General features: G+C 39.7%; 1 protein-coding gene across 2 annotated transcripts in view; it reads left to right on the top strand.

Annotated features, from left to right (window-relative positions):
* MSRA (methionine sulfoxide reductase A) overlaps positions 1-14386 on the top strand; it is a 292369-nt gene that overhangs the window by 188041 nt on the left and 89942 nt on the right. For both annotated transcript variants that reach the window (XM_074820282.1, XM_074820281.1), the window contains one exon: positions 10933-11039. In XM_074820282.1, the coding sequence (XP_074676383.1) occupies positions 10933-11039 (107 nt within the window). The remainder of the gene's footprint in view (positions 1-10932; positions 11040-14386) is intronic.

Raw genomic sequence — 14386 nt, 5'->3', positions numbered from 1 at the left:
TGACAACACTGTTATTTTTATTATCACTAATTATTTTTATTACTATTGCAATAACACCTGGTGGATCATCGTAGCTTTAGATTCATGGTGGTAGCACATGCCTAAATTTAGGCAAGACACTAGTGAGCAACAGATAAATTAAGAGAAAGGAGAAGGCACATAGAGACAACAATAACAAATCTGTGATTCCGTAGCTGAGCTCTGTGTAGTACCTGATCTGAATTGCTGTATTTCTTAATTATATTTTCTCACATGATCAGTAATTACCCAGCTTTTTGTAAGCATCACAGCACAATTAGTCCATGAAGGAAAGAGACAATGAGGGCCCAATTCAAATGCCCAAACAGAAATGTCTTTTGCCATGTCAGATACCCTTATGCATTCTGCCTGTTTTCTAGCTGTAGTTTAGAAAATATGGGGCTCCCTTATGCCCTCTCTCATGTCTTCCAGTCTCTTCCAGACACCTCTACTCTATGCATTTATTTGGTTATGAAGACTATCAAGATCTTCAGTTGGATTTGTCTGACCAGCATGGACATGTCAGGTGGTATAAATACCAAGATAAAGCCACCTAATTTTAGAAGTTTCCATTGGCATGAAGGGTCTCAGCTCCCACAATTGTCAGTAGAGATCTAGTCAACACGGTTGACTCGGCCCAAATTAGGCACCTATGTTTGCTTAGCTTTTGGTTGCCTAAACATGGAAGCTTAGTTCCAGCTGCACAGATAAATGTTGTTAAAGGATTTCACTCCCATCCCAAGTTCATCCAGCCCTAATCATTATCTTTTGATTAAAATTAGGTAAAAAAAAGTCCCCTACAATAAGTTTAATGCCATTAAGGATGACTTATGTATATATTCACTATTCTATTTGCCTGTTCTATACACTGCTGGTAAAGACATATTTTCAATTAATATTAGAAATGTATTAAAATTCTTGTCTGCCAGTGACATTTAATACTTAAGCTTTGTGACACTCATCAAAAACTGACCCGTTTTTTTGTGGGCTCAAGTAGATTGTGTACTTCCTTCAAAGGTCAAAGAGCATTCAAAAATGCATTTAAGCAATGTTGTATCTGAATGAATTAATAAATAACAAAGCATATAGGGAACTCTTCTTTCAAAGCAAGTCTTCAGACTTTCTAGTTTTGTAAAATATTTGAACTATCTTCAGAAGCAATGTGATGCATTTTATAACTATTGAATAATAATGCTAATAAAAAATGACGAGAATTGGTCAGAGAGAAAGCCTAGGCTGGTGTACTACCACCCCTTCTCAAGGACAACCTGTTGGTCCCACGAATGGACAAAAGGGAGACCTGATAACTATTCATGGCTCAAATCTGATAATGTTGGAGACCTGCATAAGGTCCCTGGTATATCATATGGGAATGTCTCTGTGAACAACTAAGGGGAAAGCAACAGTTATTGACCTGCATGAAATACGTATGATATTTGTGCTTCTTTACTGGAAAAAAACCCTAGCATATGGACAAACACAAGATAAAAGTTGGAAGCAGAAAAAAATGGTGGGCATTTTGCTGGATTGAGTTTAAAACCTACCACTGCAGAGTTATGCATTCTGAAAATTGCTCCCCTTTATTTCATATTGGATATAAAGCAGGCTGCCAAAACTGTAGAGACCAATGCCCAGGAAATGGGTTTGGTGAATGCAGAAGGGCAGGAGTGATTTATTCCAGATGGGAGAAGTAAGAGGTGAAGAATCTCCTGAGAGCTTTTCTCTTGTCAGCTTCTAGTCCTTGGATGACTTTTCCTAGCCGATACTCAGGGGGCCATACTAATTTAGTATGGTATGATGATGGTATGTGAGTCATAGAATCACAGAATGGTTTGGGTTGGGAGGGACCTTCAAAGATCATCTAGTTCCAACCCCCTGCCATGGGCAGGGACGCCTTCCACTAGCTCAGGTTGTCCAAAGCCCCGTCCAACCTGGCCTTGAACCCTTCCAGGGAGGGGGCAGCCACAGCTTCTCTGGGCAACCTGTGCCAGGGCCTCACCCTCCTCACAGGGAAGAATTTCTTCCTTATGTCCAATCTAGAATAGAATAGTTCAGTTGGAAGGGACCTACAACGATCATCTAGTCCAACTGCCTGACCACTTCAGGACTGACCAAAAGTTGAAGCATATTATTAAGGGCATTGTCCTAATATGGTCATATTGTGATGGGTTTTGGTATTGCAGTGCTGTTAAACCTTTTGGACAGGGTGTCATTAGAGTCTACAGATAGTGATGGACTACTCTTTATCTCTGTCACTGTACTAACTGCCCACCTCCCCAGTGAGCTGGGATGGGAAATTGCATAAGAGATGAGAAAGCTGTAGAAGTCCTGGCAGGGAAATTTATTTCATTACAGGGCAGCGCTGAGACTATTACCTTTTAGGCCAATCCCATGGGACCTCTTTTCTTGGCTGTTCTTCCCCTCATCACACAAACCTGTTTGTACACCTTCTGCATCTCAGTTCTTCTCTGGTATTTTGCTGGAAGAGAGGAAGAAGGCCTTCCTCCTCACATCTGCGCAGAAAGGCAGTTCAGGTATCACCGCTACAGCTCAGGGGAGAAGTCAGAGGTGTCATGTCGCTGGGTGGCATAAGTCAGAGTCCAGCCTGGCCACGCTGATAGAGGGATGTTACTACTGTGACAAATTCCGCAAAAAACAAAGCTTTATAAAGCTGCTCTTCTTCACTGATATTTTGTTTTTGTTGTAGCAGCATGGTGGTCATCAGTGGCGGGAACAGACAAGATTTTTTGTTGCAGCAAATCAGTGGCAGCAGCTCATTCCGTTCCCACAAAATGTCATTGCTAAAGAGTGAGGGAGGATGTTCTCTTGTGTCTCTATCAGTGTTTCTGGGTGTATTATGCCGTTAATGAAGAATCTGTTGTCTGAAAAACTTCTCTCTACAGAAAGGACTATTGTTATTTCATACAGTGAATCAACAAGCTTATTTACACCAGCACCGGCAATTTTAAGGAAGTATGTATTTTGTGATGCCTTTGCCCTTAGTGATATTCAAAACTGGACCAGAAAAGGCCCCTGGACAACCTGCTGTATCTGTCACTACTTTGAGTGGAGGGGTTGGACTAGAGTCCTCCATATGTCCCTTCCAACCTCAGCAAATCTGTGGTTCTGTTTTAGTTTCAAAGCTACACCAGAAAACCTGTAATCTGGAGGTTTGATGAAGGCTAAAGATGAAAAAATAGTACTTTTCACCAGACATTTTTTTCTGAAGCAAATTATTAAAAATATTGCTGTAGCCATGATATTCTAAGTACATGTGCAAGTCAGAATTTATAGGGAAAGCTAGTATTTGCTGCCTTGATCCCAAACCAAATGGGGAAGACCAAAATATAGTTTTCTCCTTGATGCTGAAAACCATGTATATTGCAAGCTTTGTAAACCTTTTGGTCTATTGACAGTATAAAAGTTTTCTTTAATATGTACAAGCTCATTAATGTATTGCAACCTTCTGAAGATACTCTTTTATATTTAATTTATCCTTCCTGCACCCCAGCACCTTGAAAATCATCAAGAACTCTCAATCCACAGCACTGTAACTAACTTCTTTTCTATTAACATTTTTCTCCTTTAATCATATGCTATAAAGAGTTTTACTTTCCCTTGGCAACTTTTAAGCTGTATAGATGTAATCATTACGGTGAGTGATGACATCAAGCCAGGGTGACATGGTGCAATTGATTTTTACTAAATAATTATATGATGAGCTGGAAGAAGGAGTTTTATTAGTCTTAACTCAGCAAGGATTGATTGGGGAAAAGAAAATGACCAATCAGTATATCAGGTTTCTGTGGGTATAAGAAAATAAGTGACAGCTGCAGAAAAGTCTATAAATCACAGAAAAAATTATGATAAAAATAAGAGCTATGAACTGCCCTTTAAAATTTCACTGGGTGGCACAGAAGAGTCTAACAGACCTTAGTCATTTATCTCCATTATGCTTGGGATCCTCTGAGAATAGCAAGGTTGACGAATGATGCCATTACATTCTTTTATTATTTTTAAATGGAGAGAAGATAAGGAGTGTTGTATAAGTATTACTTTCAAGTCATTAGAGGGTTGAGTCTTCAAAAGAAATCCTTGCTTTAGCCAATAAAATAAATAAAGTATATTTTGCTTTAGTCTTCTCTAGGTAATATATTAAACAATCACCATTTTGAAACAAATCTCCTTGTTTGTAATTTCTAAAGAAAAAAAAAAAGTATAGTACTGGGAAATATGTGTTTTTATTAACGCTGTGGACATTCCTATTTCTTACTGACCTCAAGATACTCTGGAGTTAGACAGGAAGGACAATGACTTGCCTAAGACATGTCTCAACAGAAACTCAAACTGTAGTGTAATCGCTGTATAATTGCTTTAACAGGGCAACTCTTTGCCCCAGCCAAGAGGACACTGTAGTTTTGACAAGGTGTAGAAACTCTGAAGGAAAAAACACTGACCAGCTGAATAGAAGCAGGGATGATTTCATGTGTTCTAGTCATTCAGATCAAAGGAGAGCTGGTATTTACTACTCTGATGCCAAAGAATATGGGGGTGACCGAAACTAAGTCATTCCTACCCAGGTGCATCAGAAGATATCAAAGTGTTGGTAAGAGGGCTTTTTAGAGCCATTCCTTTGACTGTTATCTACATTTTGGCAAATAATATTTTTTCCAGTGGCAGTGTGTTTGTATTGCATGACAACCTTAACCTGTAAATCGTTCCTTTTGCAGGATCTGGGAGAGCATCACAGCTCCCTGTTCTTTCCATCTACCAACCTGTGGCTACAGATTTCTGTTTCATTTAAGTTAGAGCAAGTGCTTAGCTCTTGAGGGCATTTTTTGATTAATTGGTGTTCTGGTCTCTTCTGGCAGAGTGAGGAATTTTTATGTTCTCCAGAGTGGTCCAGACTGAGAACCACTGAGGTGCTTTGGTCAGCCAAAGTGAAATTCCTAAATATGATCCATGCCCAAGATCTAAACACATTTAGAGCTCCAGATGCCCTCATCCTCACTGGTTCTCCAGAGCTTACAAGGACTGGCCAGTGCTCACACAGGCTTTGAGCTTATACTCTTTGGCACTGTGCAGCTGTATCTAAAACCATGTATTTTTGTGTCTTGCCAGAGAGGTGCAAATTCTATGCTTTTCTGTCAGTTCTAAAATCAGCTTTTCTGTCTACACATCTCTTTGACAAGAGACTTTATGGCTGTTCTCAGCAAAGCAGCTGATTTTCTTTGTCTCAGGCATCAACAGCACGTGCCAGCCTTTTGGCTCCAGGGTGTATTTGTTCCTGTTACTGCTGGATGTGTTGCCAATCACCTGGTCAGGGAGATTGATATTTGCCAGTTACTGTCTTGCACCATTGATGTTAGAAAAGTACAGCCTGATGCAATGGGGTGATCTTGCAAACCCTGGGCTGGCCAAGGGGATTCTATTGTCAGGATCCTGAAGGACCTGACGTGAAGCTCAAGGACTTGCCTCTGCTCTGAGCCTTCTTATACCAGATACAAATCAGGTAAATCACCTAGACTTTGGCTTCCTCTGCACCACAGCAGGGACATTGGGTGGCCCTTGAAACTCTGCCTGGTTGTCTCTAGTTACAGAGATTCAGATCAACACTGGGAACAAGTCCTCTGGGTGTGCTTTGTGACAAAGTGGACCAGGTCTGATGCTCCATGTAAGATGGTGTTTTGCTTTCAGGCCTCAGGAAGCTTTTCTTCAAACTACCTGTTGGAGAGAAACGGGCTTCAAATCGCTCAAAGTGTATCTGCTGGTCATTACAGTTGCAGAGAAGCTTTTTCTGTGTTATTTCACTCTATTATTGCAAAGTTTCTGAAAGAGTTGGTGAAGTTCTTTCTTCCTGTCAGAGACCTCATTTCTCAAATATTTTGTTAACATCTTTACAAAGCAACCTGGTTATCAACTCAGCCTAGAATGAAAAGGAGGCTCAGACCCTACTGACAGATTTCCACATACATTATATCCTTGAAGAAAAGAGTTATCTCCTGGTTTTCCCCTAAATTCTATCCCTAAATTGTCAGGCTTTGCACAGAGAGTGACTTTAAGACATCTTGCAGAAGAACAGTTGTAGGCAATCAGCATTTCCCTGCCTAGAAGTTCCAGCTGCTCTGAAGATGTAAAGCTGATGTTCTGTAGGAATTATTCCTTCTTCCAGGAGTGAAGATTTAGACAAACCTGATTCACTGGTTTGATTTGAAATTAAAGCAAAATCATATGTATTTCTTAAAATTGGAGTTTGACACAGCTGAAAATAATAACTTTCTTCTTCTAGAGTGCAAATATCTTAGTCTTTGTAGAGAATTTTTATGGGAAATCTGATCCTGAAATGCATCCATTAGTGATATTAAATATTGCTTTAATCCATCCAATCTATAATGTCAAGAGCTTTGTTCATTTTTCTATGAAATGTAACAAAAATTGTGGTCATTCAAAGCACTTCTAAGTCTCAATGTTTTTGTAATGTCTGATCACAGTTTGCAATAGATACTGGGTTTTGAAGGGTGTTTAACACATGTGTTTAAGTTCTCTTTGATTACCTGGGACCTTGTAGGCAAGGTGAATAACTTGAAGCCTCTAGAGTTTATTTGTGGTTTCAGTTGTATTATTATAAACTTAGAACGTATTTCTTGACTTCAGTGGAACTATTTTGGTGCACAGAAGATCAGAGGTTGGGTTGTTGTCTCAACAGAAAACTTTTTTGGTGTCTAATGTGCATCCGGTGTAGCTAGAATCAATGGCAGCAATGTTGACAATCCATTGTAAGAATGGCTTTTGATTTAGCAGTACACAATATCTTCCAATACGTTTACCATCTTTATTAAATGAGTTATTTATATTTTTGCATTCTTATCTGAAGCTTAATGTGTATAACTGTGGTGTTATATTAACACAAAGAGACAGAATGTCATGATAGACAAAGTAAGAAAGACATTTCACAAATGGAAAGTTAACTACAGATGACATTTTGGAATTTTTAGATAGCCAAGCAGAGGTAATTTTTTATTTAGTAGACTCTCTTTCAGACAAAGACAAGATTGTTAAGCTCAGTCATCCTACCACACTGATTTAGTAAATTGAATTTCTTGCCTTGTTTGCTACTCATTGAGTCAGTGAATCTCAATAAGTAAGACTTGCCAGAGGGTTTTAAAAAATCAGTGATGGACCCTTGAGAAGTAAGTTTGTACATGTGAGTTATTACAAATAACAATAGCAACAGTGGCAATTGGCTGTACACATGGAATTTATTTGATTTTATTATCTTGTAGTCTTTGTGGCTTAGATAACGTATTAGCTACTTATTGTGGGAGATTTAGGTACAAATTAATTTAATTAACAAGTAAAAATAAATGACATTTTAGCTTAGATGATTGATCACATTAAAGCTACTCTTTGGGGTAATACTTACAATACCTGTTCAGTCTTCTTCATAGCTAGTGAATGGTTTAAGAGTGCAAGCCGACACTCGAGTGCAATTATTATTGCACAGTCTGACCTCCTCCTTAACTTTATGATTTCATCACGGACCTTGTACAGCTCTTTTAGCTTTGGTGTATCTTTGGGGAAACTATATATCCTTGATGTGAAGCCCTCAGGAAAGGGGTATGGCTTTAGGTGCATTGTTCCAGTCAGAAATGCTCTTCACCGTTTGAGCGTTGCCTTATTTCCCATCTGGATTTTGTGTATTTTGGCTTTCAATTGCTCTACCTAGTTAAACGATTTTGGCGAGACTAAAGAGCCTTATTTCTCAGGTTATTTCTCTATATACGTATTTGTAAATCAGAGTCAGTTCTCCTCTTAACCTTCTCTTCAATAAATTAATTAAGCTGACTGCTCCCCTATTACTATGTAATGGTGGCACATGCATGTATTAAATACTCTTGTTTAAGTTCTCACTCAGAGCACCGTGCACATGAGCTCATGCTAAACTCATACTCGTGAATTGCATTCTAGAAACTGGCATAGTATATAGTGATCCTCCATTTATAGAGATTTTTGTAATCTACTCCCTAGCCGGTTGTTAAGTAGTTTGTTAAGCAATAAATAGATTTGTAGAATGCTAATGCTTAAGCTCAGACATCAATCAGCATTAACATATCCTGGCAAAACTAATGCTTTACTGGCCTGTATTCATTTTATGCCTGACTATTCAGCAGCACTGGCTTTGCAAGAGCATAACTTGCAAAGAAATGAGCAAAATATTCTCTGCCTTGCAGACCACACTATTAAGTATTGATGAAGAACATAGTTGTTGTTATGTGTAATGATGTAACATTTTAGCAGTTAAAAAGTAACCGAAATCATCAAAAAAACTGCATAACATTTTTTGGAGTCATGTTGTCTCATGTATACTGTTGGCCACTGAATGGAATTTTTGTCCAAATGCATCTTTTAAAATATTTCTGCATCTTTTAGTTCATAAATATTTCAGCCAGATTTCATTTATTTATTGTACTATCCATTAAACCATTTTTCTGTTTCCTTGGAAAGTACAAGAGGGATAAAAGTTACATCTTTTAATGAGTAGTATTATGTTGATAGCATCTTTCTCCCCCCTGGGTATCACAGGCTCTTTCTCTACCCTCTGCCCTTTGCCAGGGGGGTATCAGGTTTTTTTCCATTTCATCTCCATAGTCCTGAGAGTTGATGGTAATCTTCAAAGGGGCTTCTGTAGTCTGGTGGCAGTCAAAAGAAAAATCCTGATGATTCCCAGTTTGTCTTGGGTTGCAGGCACTTGAAAGGAATCTGCTTCTGAGTCTGGCTCAGAAATTCCAGATTTTCACTCATCCAAGTTCTTATACAACACCAGATAAACCCAAAATGAATACATTTTATTACAGCAAAGCAAAAAGTTATGTTCTTGAATGCAAACTTGGGAACAAGGTATGAAAGACAAAAACTGCAAAACTGCAATTGCAGTTGCAAAACTGCACCTCCAGATCATTTTTAATGCTAAAGCTCCTCTCTAAGATTGTTGTTTGACTTTATGAAATGTTCTACAGCAAAGCTGGCTTGCAGTATTGCTGCCTGAAGGAATGGGAGTGGATAGTGAGGAGAGGCAGCAATGCCTTTGGCCAGTGTGGCTGCCTAGGACTGCATAATGCCAAACCATATCTGGGCTAGTTGCCTAAGGGGATAGTAATCTCTCTGCTTTGGCCCATTATTTCAGAGTCACAGAATCATAGAATGGTTTGGGTTGGAAGGGACCTTAAAGATCATCTAGTCCCACCCCCCTGCCATGGGCAGGGACACCTTCCACTAACCCAGGTTGCCCAAAGCCCCGTCCAACCTGGCCTTGAACCCTTCCAGGGAGGGGGCAGCCACAGCTTCTCTGGGCAACCTGTGCCAGGGCCTCACCCCCCTCACAGGGAAGAATTTCTTCCTTAGATCTCATCTAAATCTCCCCTCTTTCAGTTTAAAACTGTTACCCCTCATCCTATCACTACATGCCCTTGTAAAAAGTCCCTCCCCCCTTTCCTGTAGCCCCTTTCAGTCCTGGGAGGCCGCCCTAAGGTCTCCCCGGAGCCTTCTCTTCTCCAGCTGAACCCCCCCAACTCTCTCAGCCTGTCCTCACAGGGGGGTGCTCCAGCCCCCCGAGCATCTTCGTGGCCTCCTCTGGCCCCGCTCAAGCAGGTCCATGTCCTCCTTATGTTGAGGGTCCCAGAGCTGGACACAGCACTGCAGGGGGGGGTCTCATGAGAGCGGAGTAGAGGGGGAGAATCCCCCCCCTCGCCCTGCTGTCCACACTGCTCTGGATGCAGCCCAGGATACAGTTGGCTCTCTGGGCTGCGAGGACACACTGCTGGGTCATGTCAACCAGCACCCCCAAGTCCTTCTCCTCCGGGCTGCTCTCCATTCTTTGCCCAGCCTATGTTTGTAGGTAGAATCCAACTCATGTTTTCGAAAGTTGTACATGAGCAACTTCATACAACTAGTCTTTCAAAGGGATTACATATATCAGCATTAAAGGGGCTAATCCTTGTACCAAAAGTACTCGTATATGGTATAATTTCAAGGAATTACTGAGTATGTATAACTAGGGTTTTGTTTTCATAATGGTACATATAAACAATATTATATACTTTTGCCATCCATATTATCCACATATATGTTGCAAATAGAATTTAGTAGATCTTACATATATACCTTTGTTTTCTACTTCTAAACTCAAAATATCATGAAAGGATTGCGGTTCCTAAGCATTGCTCACTCTATAACAGTACTAATGCAGCCAGACTTTCTCCAAACCTCTCTGTAACATTTCTATTGGAGTCCTCTTTGGAGCTCAGATCTGGGAGCTTTGTAAGAGTCATTCCTTCACTCCATAACTAGTGGTGATGATGGTGGGAATTGATAAATTCAGAATTAATTCACCAGTACCTGCATAGTGGTCTTTTAGCAAGATTATTGCTTTGTGAATAGAGGAGAACAGCTAGTTAACTCCAAGGGTATTTTGAACATTTCTTCCATTAAGATGTACTCCTCTGGCACAAGAAAATTTTTAAGCACTTGGTAAAATCAACTTTTTTTTGTAACCATTTGCGTGGTTCAAAATAAATATTTTAAGAGTACCTTGATTACAGTAACTGCAGCTTGATTATTTAAGGTTTTACATCTGTATTTGACTACTGTGTGATGTACCAAAATATAAAATGCAAAATGCTTAAATTTCATTTGCATGTCATTTAAAATGAGATATCAGTGTTGAATGTCTTCAGGACTATTTAACCAAAGAAAGGCTTGGACTTCCTAAAACTACCTACTGAGCACGCCTGTAAGAGACTGTGCTAACCCAGGTGTATGGAACATCCTGAATTGAGGTTTGTTGAACTTATACCTGCAGCCCAGTCAGGTAGAGAGGATGATCCTCATGGTGTGCTGTGTTTTCTCTCTCCCCAGGAATGCGACAAGGTAATGACTTTGGCACACAGTATCGCTCGGCCATCTACACGTTTTCTCAGGAACAGATGGAAGCTGCCTTGAGATCTAAGGAAGAATATCAAAAGGTAACATTGGGCAGGGCATGGAATTACTTCATGTATGAGCAGAGGTCAAAGACATCACCAGTTTGCACAAAATCACTTCTCGTACTGTGCGTTGTTTCCGTGTTGCTGCTGGAGCTCCTCATTCCAATACTGAACTTGCATCATATTTGCTTTAAAGTCTAACTTTTATGAAATGTTTTTTTGTCTGTGAGTCATTTTATAACTATGCAGAAAGAAAAATAGTTACTTGTGCAGAGATATTTTTAATCTCTCCTAGAGTTTTTTTTTATGTGGGTATGCCAGAGCAGAAGTCTGTGATCTTAAAGCATATCTGGACCCCATACTCTGAAGGGTGTACCCAAAATCTCAGACCCAAGAGTTCTTGAATGCTGGGGGAAAGTCCTGATCAATATTTGAGGTTGGTAACTCAGGATCACCCATCTGCTGCTTATAAGATGCTTCTATCAAGCCATTCCATAAATGTCTTTGATTAAATGTGACAGCCCGTGACTTAGTAAGACTATTTGTTTTGACACTAGGATTTGTGTGAGGGAAGATCGAACATTTCCCTTTCTATACACAGTCCTATTTTCAGTGAAGATGGATTCTGTCTCTTCCCTGCCACATAAGCTATTATTTAACTAAAGGCAGAGGGATTAGTGTCCTATAGCATTGCTGCATTGTAATTGCTGTCTGATCTGCCTAATGGTCTTGTCAATGCAAGATCTAGATTTTACAGCCGAGATATATAAATTCTTTTAACTTTCATGAAATAAACTACTAACCTGGGGCATCAAGGCAATAGACAGAGTAACTATGAAGTAGTGCTAAAAGAATATCACCTTTCACTTACTCTATGGCTTCACTAAAGCATTATGCTGAAGAACCAGGGGTTTTGGTGAGTATCTAATGTTAAAGAACTGTGTTTTGAAGAGTGAGGGTATCGCAGCCAGAGGCACGTACCAAGGTCCGAAAAGGAGGTGCACGTGCTGAAGTCTTGTGTGGCAGTTTGGTTTTCATAAATGTTTGTCTGACGTTGGTGGACTGAGCTACGTGTGCACTTGTAGGGCTGGTTTGTATATGCGGTTGGCGTTCGTTTGCATGCGAAGAGATGCTCTGAACTGCAAGGAACTAATTTGCAAGTCGTTCCTAGCAGTGTGATAACTGTGCATGTAAATTAAGTGTTCAATGACATATATATTTTCTCATGAGTAGCTGAACACATGGGGATAAGTCAGTCTTGCAGGTGTTTATCTTTGTTAACAGAGTAGTTTCTGAAGGTTCGGTATTCATATTTATCATGCAGATTTTTTTCTACTCATTGTTTACCTTAGATCCATTGCTTTTCCAAATTGTTTTTAATCTTTTTGTTAGCATCTGCTGACCGATATCACACTGTAAATCTTACAGCTTTCCGTTTGCTTTCCTAACTCTATTATTCTCTGCTGTTATTTCTCATCAAATTAATACGGACTTGAAAGCAAAATTACGATGTAGGAGATTGCAGTATGATATTACAGAAATTTCCATCATCAAATAGATTTTCTTAATGGCACAATTTAAAATGTACCTACTTTGAAGTCTATCACCATTTGAAAAGTGTGTATAATTAGTACATTTATATAATTAGGCACAACTCTGTAAGTGATCACATGTAGAGTTTGTTTTTGCGCTGAAGTAGGGGGAAGGAAGGGACTATGTTGCCAACTAAGGAAACACAGCAAATATGTACTGAAATTCCTAGAGGATATGTGGTTTCTATGTGTTATTAACAACAATATCTACAATATCTACTGTGGTATTGCAGTAGCAGTAGAATGGTTGCATGGGAAACATACTGAGCAAACAATATGTTCAGGAATCCCTTTTCATATTAAATGTTTTGCGTTGCATTATTTTAATGTAAACGTAATGCAACCACTTTCCTTATTATTGCAGTAATGTAAAATAAATACCAAGCTCTTCTGGCAGTGATGCATGCATATCTATGCACCTGATAATGACAGATAAAAACATGTGGGGATGGCGCAACACTTGATTTTTTCATGATAAGCAGTGGTGCATACACCAAACGGGGGGAGGACTAGCGAATAGAAGTACAATGACTGCAGCATGTATGAGTGACTCTAGAGTTTTTTGGCACAGCAAATGAATAAAGACAAAATGTACTTCATTTGTTTGCTCACTGGATAATTGTGCATGTGCTCTAAGATTTTTTTTTTTTTTTTTTTTTTTTGAGCTGAGGACTTGGAAGAGAGCTAAGAATGGCCTCCCAACAGGAAATCATATGTTTGCTAGATGATTTTTTTTCATAAAGACAGGTAGGGTTGTTAATTTAAAAGAAATGTTCTGTTTGCTGAGGACAGAAACCATCCAATGCCAAGGTTTATATCATGAATTCCTGCCTCCAAGACAGGCTACCCTGAAGTGCTAGCTCCTCCTTAGAAGGCAGATAGCTGTGTTCAGCTCTGTCTACATTTAGCAAGCAGTATGGGCTGAGAGGAGCAGATCTGCAGGACAAACCAGTTTGTACTGAGGACCCAGAACACACTGTGTCCGGTTCAAGAGGGTTTGCTCTTCAGTAGCTATAGTTTGGTCCTCTGAACCACATGCCACTAGCAGGTGGAAGTCAGTGGTGCATGTCTGGTCTAGCTCCATCAAAAGGAATTGGGTTCATCCATTCTAAGACCACTCTGGGATGTGAACCAAAGCATGATAAGTGACAACGATCAGGAGTTTTATTACAAAAGCACACTTCTGCTGCAAGCCAAAACGCTAATGTAGCTTACACCTTCAGGGCAGCGCCATGCTTGAGTGGAGAAATACTGTAGTTAAGTGCACTGCGTCCCTAGCTCCTACCAGCCTGGGAGTGAGAATCGTAATGCGCGTTGAGCCCAACTATCCTGCAGGGTTACATCTATTTTAAGTTGTGAAACTTGTTGCTGATTCATGCAGCTGTTTTAACAGCTGAGAAATGGCGATACAGCAATGAATATGCATTGAGCCATGCGTCTTTAGCTGTTGATGAAGCTGAATGCATACAGTCAGAGTCAGCTAGTGGTAATATATATTATAATACAATAGTGCTGCTGGTAAATTGTAGCACAATGCAAGTGTAATCAGAAAAACATAAAATGAGGGCCAGGGCTTGGTGAAAGTACTATGAATGAGCTGTTCCATCAGTTTTGCCTGAAGCTGAAGTTTTTTAATACAGTTGAACTTGAGGTTACTCAATTTTCAAGACAGTTGCTAGGCTGGATTTGGTTTTCAAATGAATTATCTAGGCAATAATCCAAATAGTGAAATCAGGGTGGGAAGAAGTTTGTATTTATTTTTTCTGAATCAGAGGCCTGCATTTGTTTTGTCAA

The sequence above is a fragment of the Strix aluco genome, chromosome 3, assembly GCF_031877795.1.
Source record: "Strix aluco isolate bStrAlu1 chromosome 3, bStrAlu1.hap1, whole genome shotgun sequence".
Taxonomy (NCBI): Eukaryota; Metazoa; Chordata; class Aves; order Strigiformes; family Strigidae; genus Strix; species Strix aluco.
Note: the sequence above shows the minus strand (reverse complement) of the source record. Positions and strands in the feature narration are given on the sequence as shown.